The sequence below is a fragment of the Electrona antarctica genome (genome assembly GCF_951216825.1).
Source record: "Electrona antarctica genome assembly, chromosome: 5".
Taxonomy (NCBI): domain Eukaryota; kingdom Metazoa; phylum Chordata; class Actinopteri; order Myctophiformes; family Myctophidae; genus Electrona; species Electrona antarctica.
Genome location: NC_136810.1, coordinates 40651328 through 40663069, shown reverse-complemented (window position 1 = coordinate 40663069; position 11742 = coordinate 40651328). Strand labels below are relative to the sequence as shown.

General features: G+C 42.5%; 1 protein-coding gene across 2 annotated transcripts; it reads right to left on the bottom strand.

The window, feature by feature from the left end:
• Positions 1-202: 202 nt before the first annotated feature.
• Positions 203-4547, bottom strand: snapc5 (small nuclear RNA activating complex, polypeptide 5). 2 transcript variants are annotated; one of them, XM_079500734.1, is made up of 4 exons: positions 4487-4547; positions 3533-3661; positions 3360-3440; positions 203-1188 (listed from the first exon to the last, which is right to left on the bottom strand). In XM_079500734.1, exons 2-4 carry the CDS (start codon positions 3620-3622, stop codon positions 994-996), a joined length of 366 nt encoding a protein of 121 aa, XP_079356860.1. In that variant the 5' UTR covers positions 3623-3661; positions 4487-4547; the 3' UTR covers positions 203-993. The 2 variants fall into 2 exon arrangements, with proteins under 2 accessions (XP_079356860.1, XP_079356859.1); XM_079500733.1 differs by lacking the exon at positions 4487-4547 and having other exon boundaries at positions 3533-4069.
• Between the last annotated feature and the right edge of the window lie 7195 nt (positions 4548-11742).

Below are 11742 nucleotides of genomic sequence, written 5' to 3'. Positions count from 1 at the left end.
CAGAAACCTTATATCCCATTTATTTAATTATTCTAATTCATTATTTATTTATTCAGATACTACAAAAGAAACATAATATCTAATATGAACTGATACCATTGTCACAATATGTGGTCAATATTGGGTAAGACTTTATACTATGGTCGGGTCTATAATGCATTAAAATGATTCATAACACTAAACAATAAACAATCAACTGAACCCAAGGTAAAACATTTTATTTTGTGCTTATGAATATCACTAATTACATAAGGCAGATTCCCTGCTTTCGTAAATATGGCCCTGCCATACACTTTCATGCTCGGAGACACATTCATGCTCAGAGACACATATCAGGCTCTTTGCTGTTCAAAATTCCCATTTGTCAGAATCAAGAACAGGCTACAAGCACTGCATAACACTGTCTTATGGCATACCAGTGAGAGACACTATATAACAAGAAAATGGGCACATCGACTACCACGTGGCGGTATGCAACAGACTACCACGTGGCGGTATGCAACAGACATGACATGCCTTAATGGGCACATGGACTACCACGTGGCGGTATGCAACAGACATGACATGCCTTGACTTCTGCAAAGGAGAAAAACACTACTTCCACCTACGTACTTCATCACACTGTGACAGTTACCATGTATTTGGGTGGTATTCTCTTACATACCATGGAGGTACCAGCACATTGTGGCACTCATTCTGACACTATATCAGCTGATTCCACCAGTTAGGTCTCTGGTTGACAGTGTGCTGAATGGTGAAATCAGCTGGTGTAATGAAATGAATGAATACTGCATGAACTCCATGACAGATAATGGAACACCACTGCACTGGTATATAAATTCCACTTACCATCAGCTTATCATATGGAACCGCTATCACTTCCACCTGAATAAATTAAACCTCTTTAAGTGACATACAAAATAAATCAACAAGAAAAGAATAGTCTGTTAATGTGTGGTTCTTTGTTGGTGCAAATGTCAGAGTGCTACTGTCTCAATAATCCTCTTCATCTCCCTCCTCCTCATCATCATACCCGCCAGGCAACTCATCGATCAACTCATCGTTGTCTTCTTCGTCGCCCTCATCATCCTCATCCTCCTCTTCCTCTTCCATATCGTAATCTGTGGGTGCACTCAGCAGCAGTTTGGTCTGGTTGATCTCACTTTCATTGTCCAGACTTACACGAACCTGGTATAACAATAACAATCAATTAATCAGGCTTTGCATTAAACAACGATTTCATCTACACAATTATGTTAACTACGGTATTAGAAGTTCATTCATTTGACATTGGCAAGATAAATAAACATCACAGTGATGTAAATAGGTGTTCAATGTAATGGGTCCCGGGACCCAGGGGTGGTCTTTTAGATGGGTTCTACTTCAACGACATTAGAGTACAGTACTGAGTAAAGTATTGCATCCTAGGACCCCTGGAGGGTGACATGATTGCATCCATTCTCAATTTAGTGAGTCTAGGTATGCCTTCTGCTCAGTGCTAACACTAAATACAATTTGCAAATAATGCTATATTTGTTTTTAATATTGTTGAATTCCAACACCAACCATTGACAGCCCATACCGGTCATTTTGAAACACAACCTCCTGCATTATGTGCAATCTCAGGTGGTACACAGGGCTGTTGAGTGATTTCCGAGCACATCCAACTCGAACACTTAATTTATCACCGGCACAGAATTTCTTGACAGAAAATAGCTCATAACATGTCTAGACTCTACACACTTTAGTCCATGTTGAGTACACCGTCACCAACGTTTATGTTAGATGTTGAGTATGGGTCCCCAGCATGTAGAAACTGCCGGATGCTAACTTGCATATGTTGAGCAATTTTCATAATTGGCATATGTGACCATACCATTAACAACCTATAATTTCCAGCAACGTCTCGTCATAGAGAGCCCCCTCTCTCTGATCTCCGCCCCCTCGCCGTGTTGTGGGGCAAACTGAACCATAGCTGAACGGTGTGAATGACAATTCACACGCTTTACGTTTGTAAAATTACTCATTTGCCGACTAAAGATTGAACGGAAAACTAATGGAAAGACGAGGTACAAGCTATTAGGAAGAGAGCTTTAACTCCACAAAATCGGGGATATTATGAACACTCGTCACTCACACACAGAATGGAAAGATTTGACAGCTACTGCCCCACTATCAAGGCTACAACTGATGCGCAGCGCAAACTCTAGTTGTGAGAAATCATTTTCGGACGGAACAAATAATTAGAAAGAAGAAAACAGCAGGTTACAACACTTTTTTTCTTGTTTTTCTTCTTTGTAATTATTTGTTTGGTCCAAAATATTGTGTTTATTGTATTGTCATGATTTGTCACAACTCGAGTTGGCTTTGTACGACACTTAAAAGGTCTTTAAATAAATACTTTTTGAAATGTCTATGGGAAAAATGCATTGGGAATTATTTCCTGGGCCTGGCGTCGTCATGAAAGGGGGTGGGACTGCGACGCTCTATAGGGCCCAATGTATAATAGTTATTACATATTATACATATTATGAGCTACTTTCTGACAAGAAATTCTGTGCAAGTGATTATTTTTGTGTTATTATTTTTCATTTTTATTAAGGGGTCGCGCTGCTGCCTCCTGCATTATGTGCAAATGCGAAACAGATGGCATGCAGGGCCGTTCAGTGACTTACGACGAGCGCTTCCAAACTCCAGCACTTAGAAAAATAATCACTTGCACAGAATTTCTTGACAGAAAGTAGCTCATAACATGTCTACGGTGGATTTTTATGAAAAACAAGCTCGGCAGATTGAAAGAGGATAATTCAAGCTTGGTCTACAGCTGCAATGTTGGTGAATTTAACGTCAATTAAGACAAGCAGATCGCAAACGCAATTTGGATGAGTGGGGAGTCAAATAGTCAATGGAGGGTATTGCAACTCTAGATTCACCACATTATAAAAAATCTAGAGTTGCAAATTGCGGCTAGGGGTTTTCATGATGCTGAATCCATTCCAAGCATTAGTTTTGCACAAAAAAACTCCTTGGGCTAAAACCGGGCATATCCGTCATCACAAATTGGCTATGGCCGTTTTTAGCTCAAGGAGTGTTTTTTCCCAATATTTTTGCAGGATAATTCAAGCTTTCTGTTCAGCTGCAATGTTGGTGAGTTTAATGTTGTTACAATCAGATAAGACTTTTCTGTTTGGATGTATGGGCTGGGGTGTCAATGGTTGGTATTACAACTCTAGATTAAAAAAGATCCAGTGTTGCAAACATTCTGACAAAACTACAAATGGAATCTTTAAAAATATATGTTAAAAGTATTCAATTTACATTTTACACTAATCTTTAATTTATTTATTTTGTATTGTTACCTCAGTTTCTGGGGAAGAGGGCTGAGAGGCACCTTCATCTGCTTGAGCGTTAATGATCGATTTCAAGGCACCTTCTTCGAACTGAAACACAAGTGAAGAGCAGAATATGAGGTCATATTATGATATGAGGCACAGAAAGCCCAAAAACATGAACCACCCAACAGAACTCGCACCTTCAGCCTGTTCAGCTGGTCCTGTAGCATCACTTTGATTTTGAGAAGCGTTTCCTCTTCTTTTCTCAGCTCCTGTAGGCGACTGTGCATGTTTACAAGGTAACGTCACGGCCAGACCATTCCTCGATACTGAATGCGGAAAAAAATTATGTCTGAAATTAAAAGAACCAGTCTATTGGCTATAAGCACCCTGTATATCACCACAAAGACGGTAACGTTACATGTGTACACGCCGGGTATTGATGCTTGCTAGGCGAGGAACGTAGCTTCATTCACAAAAACACGTGCAAAGCAAAATAGGTGATAGCTTTCGCTTGCTATCTCGGTTTATATTATGGGTACTGTAACATATCAATGTATGCGTTGATAGTGCAATAACTGATGTGCTACTCTCGGCTAGTGTTGTTTATAACAAGCATTTGTTTTCAGTAGCAGATGCTAAACTATAATAACCACTTGTGGTCCCAAATGTTTTGCTGGCTGCCATCTAGTCACGTGTTTCCGACTTCCGACCGGAGAACATTGCGCACGCCCTCTGTTGCTCAATGTTTGCCATGCTTGTGTAGGTTTTTTATCTTTTATACATAATGGCTACAAATCGATGCATTACTTTTAACCCCGAATGCCATTTAAAGTAATGGAATATACTATCTGAAGGGTAGTTTCACAACGTTGCCCATTTTTCTTTATATTTAACTTTATTATTTGCTATTAAAGGCAGCAAACGGCCGGGGGAGGCCATCTCGACTAATAACAAACAGCGAAATCAAGTTATTTTGGCATTGCACATTTTGCCAGGTAAAATCAATGTGCTTGACAGAAAAATAAAAGAATGATTCAAATTATATCATCATACAATGATATAAAAATGCTAATGTCACAATTTAAATGTAATCATTTAGATGGTTAAATCACACAATATAGTGGTACCGTGTTATTATTTTGTGTTTATACCTTTTACAGTCTATGGTTTGGTTTGTACTTAGATGCTGATGTGGAGAGTCCCTGGACCTGGTCCCGGGTCCCACTGAAGACCACCAGGCTGATTTATACCTTTTGTTTTAGCGACATCTTGTGGCATGACTGGGCATCTTCAGTGTGCCTCACTAAATATGGTGAGTTTCAGTGTTAAAGCTGAAAAACACACACACACACACACACACACACATACACACACACACACACACACACACACACACACACACACACACACACACACACACACACACACACACACAGACTGTCTGTCTGTCTGTCTGTCTGTCTGTCTGTCTGTCTGTCTATCTGCAGTATGTATCTTAATCAGTTTAAGCACAAGACCAGAGACTTCTGTGTATCATCAATTTGTCATGTGTCTGTTTTGTATTAATTATACTGTGATTTGTTGCCTTATATTGACCTATTTATTTTCTGTTGTATTTATTTTTTCTAAGTTGTGCACTCGGCCCCACCAGAAATGAGGCTCTCCTTCAATGAGCTCAGGGTTAAAGTTACGTTTAAATAAATGCTCCGGGGGGGCAGGGGCGGCATAAAACAATCTTTTATACAACACTGAATTATATTAGTTAAGCTAATCTCTGTTTTGGCCCAGTTCTCAATGCTCTCTCCTCCCCTCCAAGAGGTTTGAAGTGGCAGGTGTCAACTTTATGGCACTGGGAAGTCTAATTTGTAACAAATGTAGTTCATGGTGTTAGTCTCCCCCATAAAACATAAAGGTCACTCTATTGGAAGACAAATAGGCCCTAAAGAAGGCCTGCTTGCTATTTCAGCAGACAATATGCTGGCCATGATTTAACAAATAGTAGGTGCTACTTTTTACAATTTAAGTGAAACGTGCACGCACGCACGCATGCATGCACGGCACGCACACACAAACACACACCTTTTATGTGCCAGCCGAAGCATTATGGCACCAATGGATTTCAAAACAAAATTGTCTGTAAAACATGCTCAAATGAAATGAAAGTTGAATCTATTAGACAGATATTCAGGCCCTTTCACGCAGTTTCACCCAAACATGTTTTGAATTACTTTGAACCTGGGATCACTTACACAGCACAACAGGAGAACACTTGTATGATCTGCATGTACACTTCTTTCACCATCAAGTGGACTGGCCCATTGCTTGTCTGTCCAATTGTCCAAATTAACCCCCAAAAGCAAACATGCAACGGTGGCCGCATACGCAAAAAGAAAAAAAAGCTTCCCCCACCATCACTACCACCACCACCACCACCATCACTGCCACTAATATTATAAGGCAGCGAGTAAAGTAGATAACGAATTCAGTGAAAACTCAAATAAATCACAGAAGGAACTCATTGATGTGAACCAGATCTGAAGCGGCTCTTAATCAGTCTTCAGAAAATGTTAGAAGAGCCCATTAGGGTCTTTATAGGATTCCTTGACTAAGTCCATCCAGATGTGTGCATTGATAATCACAGCATGCAGGCACGACAGGAGACTAACAATGGAGCCGGGCCAAAAGCAGAGACATTACCTGTCTGTGTTCACACACATGAACAAAGGCTGCTGTAACATGTACGCTCCTCAAATTTCCTGAACTAGATACCCTCTATTGTCTTACTAGACAATCAATTCATTATAAGAAATGTTTTAGAATGGAAAGTGGAATGGCAAAAAGTAATTTAGGCTTTGTATTTAAGAACTACAGTAATGTGTTCCCATCCTCTTCATCCGTAAATACATTTACCTTATTCTAAATATCCTGTAACCAAAATATATGTTTCTTACTATAGGGTAAACACAGGATCATTCATAGCCCTATCCTTTGTTTAATGAGTTTAGGATACTGCCTACTTGCCCTAAGGCCCCTTTGTGGCCTTCCTGTATGTGAATCGACGTACCTTTTTCTATGCACAACTATGTCCGCTTACATGATGTCATTTTGTACCGGATTCCAGCTCTCTACTGATCCATGATCTGCTCTGCTCTCATCATCTTTTGTCTCTGCATGCAATCTGTCTTGGTGGAGAGATATATGTTCACTCTGCCTAAGGTGGAAAAACAACAGCCTGCCAGTGTTGCGCAGTGCTCAGCAGCGCAGACCGAGCAGTACCCACAGATAACGCCCCACAGAGCTTGTCTGGGAACAGTTATGGGACTGCAGATATAGCTCTTGATATCCAGCCTGTCTGATAAGATCACTCTGGAGCTAGCCTGAAGTCCAATTTATACTTTGGCGTAGGACTGCACCGCTCCCCAAAACATTTGACACATTTTTAAGTTGAAAATCTGTTATTTCTGGTAAGCAACACAGTCCTATGATGAAGTATAAATTAGGCTTAAGTCAGGCTATCAAATGTGCCTTGATGTGGTATGTGACCCCCCATCATAGAGTTTTAATGTTTGAAGAGCAGAGCACCCAGGAGCCTTGGGAGGCTGAAACTGGAGCTGTCTGTCAGTAAAGGGGAGACCTTCAGGCTTTGGGGGTCAGGGGAAAGGTACTCTGGGGCCTGTGCCCCAGTAACACAGCTGCCAGCCTCCCAGCACAGACATGAGAGGCCCCCGTAGTGGCGGGAGGGGGCTTAACTTAGAGCTGGTTTCAGCAGCATGAAGGGGGCTAATGCGCTACAGATATCACTCTGCTCCTTCATAGCCTGCAGTTGCTTTCTCCTTGTCATCACACAAGCCGTGTTGCTGCTGCTCTGTATTTTCTCCCAATCACAGCTCTCCTCTGCAGGGCCCGGGGCCCGGCGCTGAGGCCTGGTGGCAGCTGAGGTTGGGGTTCGGTTGCTCTCCCTGCCTCAGTGCCTGCCACTGCAAGTGGTGGTCTGGCCTGCTGGGTGGAGAGATTGAAGGTGCTCCCACTGTCTGTGGAATGCGGTGTGGGGTGTGTTGGAAGAGGGGCCTCACAAAGGGAGAGGAGAGGAAAAGGGAGGGTGGGGAGTATGGGAGGGGGCTGACCTTTGAACAGCGCCATCAGGAAGTTATGACTCAATTTTCAACCAGAACGGTGAAGGAGAAGAGCAAGAGTATGAGGGAAACAAAAAGGACTAAACGAAAGATGGAGAGAAGGAAAGAGTATGGCGATGTGGTAAACCACAAGAGAGGCCCTGGCGAGATAAGATTGTGAGAAAGCAGGGAAGGGTTCGTGGAGTCAATGGGGGTAGGCGAGCCACTTGGGAGTTGTAGGTTCCCAGCAATCACAGTTGAGGAAAGCCAGATCACAGTCGCTGCTGCAGGTCATGTGGCTCCAGAGCCAGAGGACCAGGCTGAGAGAAAGAGCCTTTCTCTCAATGTTGTTTTTGAGTAATGAAACATTCTATTGGTGGTCAATATGACTGTCATCCACTTGGTCAGCCTATGTATAGAATATGGAGGGGAGGTGGCGGCCATGGCTCCAGGATGTTCCCCCTTAAGCAGTTCAGTGATGTTGGGAGAGAAGCCCCGGGCGCCTAGGAAAGGAAAGGGCTTGCATGGAGAATGAGATGCCGGAGCCTTTTGTTTCCAAGGAACTACCTCAACCTTTACCTTTCCTGTCTGGCCTCCCACACACATATGCATGCAAATTGGCACGCACACACAACTCGCACAGTGGGACAAACACACTGGAACGCATGTACAGCAATCACTTCCATCTCCTGCACGTACACAGAGCTGCAGAGATCTGCATGCATACCTTTTAGTTTTAGCCGGTGAATGGTTGGATGTTTACAGTACATGATAACGCTGGCTGATATGGATCCATGTGTGCATAAATGTAGTCTACATACATAATAGTTTATGAATAGCACTGTAGACATTCAAATCCCTGCATGCTGTGCACCGAAGAAAAAACAAATGCGTCCATATTTCACATAATGTAACATGATCTATTGTATCCAGGGGGAGAGTTGCTTTCACTGGTATATGTAAAGATATAGTTATGGCCTGGTGTGTGCCTACCTCTGTAAGACATCAGAGATTGAAGACCTTAGAGAATTTATACATTGGAACCTTTCACACTAAATCAATCATCTGCTTAATCCCACTGGGCACTGCTGTCATTGAATCAAAGGAGATGATTGATCATAGCCCTAATGATCAGATTAGCCGCAGAAATGTGGTTTGGCCTACAGAGTGGCCTGTGTCTATCAACACTGTGTGTGTGTGTGTGTGTGTGTGTGTGTGTGTGTGTGTGTGTGTGTGTGTGTGTGTGTGTGTGTGTGTGTGTGTGTGTGTGTGTGTGTGTGTGTGTGTGTGTGTGTGTGTGTGTGTGTGTGTGTGTGTGTGCGCGCGCGCGCGCGCGTGTGCGCACATGCAACATGTGTGTCCATGTTTATCTGTATGCCAAATGCCTGTTTTTATGTGTACAGTGACAGTCGGCTTCGTCAGCCTTTTATGACTTTATGCACTAATGGGATATCTCAGTTTCCCTATTCTAGGGAAGCATAGACAATAATTCAGTACTGTATGTACTATTTCCTATTCAGATTTAATTTCAGTCAGCTGATATGGCCCGTCCAGTTTCTGGTAACAACCATTACTTATATTGTGTCAGTGGTAGTTGCACTAGACTCTCTGGATAGGTGTATTTAGTCAAATGGGACAGGATGCTGCTTAGGTTGTAGTAATCCCAGGGAAGCCAGAGGCTTGTAAAGTGACACATTCTTGGAGGTCTGACTTTCAGAAGTACAGTGAAGGGATGGAAAATTGAAAAGGACTAAAAACCATGGATGTACGGGAATCCAGTGTAACCACAGTAAAAGCTGTTGATTTAGGTTGGGCTAAATGGAGTGGGCTTCTTTATGCTCCAGCCTGGGGAATGCCTTAGATCACGGCATGCGGTTTGGACCCTGATATGATGTGGTTTGGTCGGGGTGATGGGGAGGGACTCTGGGGCTGGGGCTGGGGAGAGCTGCCTCTGTCACAGCTGAACTCTGTAAACTAATTGACCACCCATATACAACATTCCTGTTCCACTGGCCTCTCTCGGGACCAGCAACCAGACCCCAAACTCAAGCCCACCTCCCCCCCAGACCTGGCCCACTGTAGTGTGATTAATTACACTTATTCCCTCTCTCTCTCCTCTCTCTCTCTCTCTCTCTCTCTCTCTCTCTCTCTCTCTCTCTCTCTCTCTCTCTCTCTCTCTCTCTCTCTCTCCCTCCCCAGGGCCTGGTGTGTAGTATGTATAGGTCTGTCTAGTTCACCTCCCTTAGCACTCTAAGTTAAACATCCTTGTAATGTCAGCGCAGCCAAGAGGAAATCCAAAGTGTTTTCTTTTTCTACTGTCTTTTTTCATTTTCACAATAATTCGTTAAGAGTATGGCTGTAAACCATAGGCTAATTTTTCTCCTTTCTTGTGTGAGCCTTTTTAGTCTCAAACAACCTACTGCATAGCTGAGTAATCTGCAGAAATATAAGAAGAAGAAGAATACATGAATAATTCTCCTCGCTATAACCCAAAAGAGTGAAGAATGCAGGGATTGTAAATTACCAGGCAAATGAGCATCAATAGGCTAGTGATTTCAAGACCAATGAAGAAGTTAGGTCAACTCCCTGCATGATCAGCCAAGGTTACTCCCAGTGAAAGTATATTACACCTTAGGTAGCAGTTAGTGATGGTCGCTAACTCCAGTACAACGCTCGTTGCACTGGAGTTCTAGGCAAACTGACTGCAATTGGCCAGTAGTCGCTGTAATTTACAATTCTTCCTTGAGTCCATCTTCTTCCTGGCATGGAAGCCAGTTGGAGTCGGGGTCGGTTTGCCAGGTTTGCCTACAGCTCCAGTAAATTTTTCACAGTTTTGTTTATTCAAGATTTCAGGGTATACAGTAAATCAAATCAAATAACATACCACAATATATGTGACATACCAAAGATGATGATATGTTTACATATATAAATATATGACCACCATATGCAAAATAGTGTGGTAGCATAATAAAAAAAAAATTATAGTCCTACACTAACAGGCAAGTGACAGTTACAAACAGCATATCCAAGTTTTGAAACAAAACAAACAAGACAAACATACAATATGGCATGGTCAGCCCTCAAAAACATATAATGGTCGTAGCAGTGCACCCACACATAGTTCCTCATAATACATATATTTGGATAACCTCACTTTAGTGAAATGTACACAATGGATAATTTATCTTCCCAAACATCCGAGATTTCTTCTCCCAAATCCTCTTCCCATTTATTCTTAATATTTTGTATTGAAGTAGGCCACAAAGAGAAGATACAATTGTACATACTAGATATTAGGCCCTTTGTGCTCAACAATGGAGTTAAAAGGAATCAGCCTTTGTGACCTATGGAAGGTTTGGAAATGCAGGGTTAAGGCTGCGCACCAAACTGCAAATCTGAAGATATCGAAAGAAGTGTTGATTTGAAAGGGAATATTTTTTAGATAGCTGTTGAAAGGAGGCAAATACATTGTCAATACAGATCCCTGAGATTTGCTATACCAAGTCATGACCATAAAGAGATGGCACTACCATTCAAAGATGGATGGAATAAAGGTTTTGCTGCTATTGGGGCCAAGAAGGACTGAGTTTGTAGACCAAAGTGGCATCTGAATTGATTCCAAACTTTTTGTGTGGATTTGACAATAATATTCTTGGGGGGGTAATATAAGGGGGGTAATATAAGAGCAAAACTAATGGGGTAATGGACAAGAGCAGTTAACGAGGCGGCCTAAATGAGGAAGATTCCATGTTAATCCACGTTGGACGATGTGACACCATACATTTGTAAATTATTATATCAATATTGTCATATAGGATGATTTTAAATGTAGGCTGACCGTGGATACCTATGGGCTGGCTAAATAATACCCTATGGAAATAGGCCTACCCGTGTCGTGTGTAGCTATTCCATCCGATATTAGGCTGTATGTTCTCTACTAGAGATTCTGGCCCTCGCATAGAGTTTGGAGTAAGAGAGACTCGATAGGACAGATTCAACAACAGTGACACAGATGCAGAGAAGGCTATACCTTCACTCAAATACACCACCAGATTAAGGCCAAGTGTGGACAAGGACGGATGCATGCACACCGCACAGACAGTCTGGTGAGACGTAGGAGGACCCTCGTCAGGAAGCAAACCATAGTCCTAGAGACCTCTGTCTGCAATCCCCCAAAAATACACAAGGCAGAGAGAGCCTCCAGTTGGCTCTGGCATGAGACAAAGGACAATAGACAGGTCCGAGGGGCGGGGGGGTGCCCTGGGCGCGGCAGTTGCTGGTGTGTGGTCAGC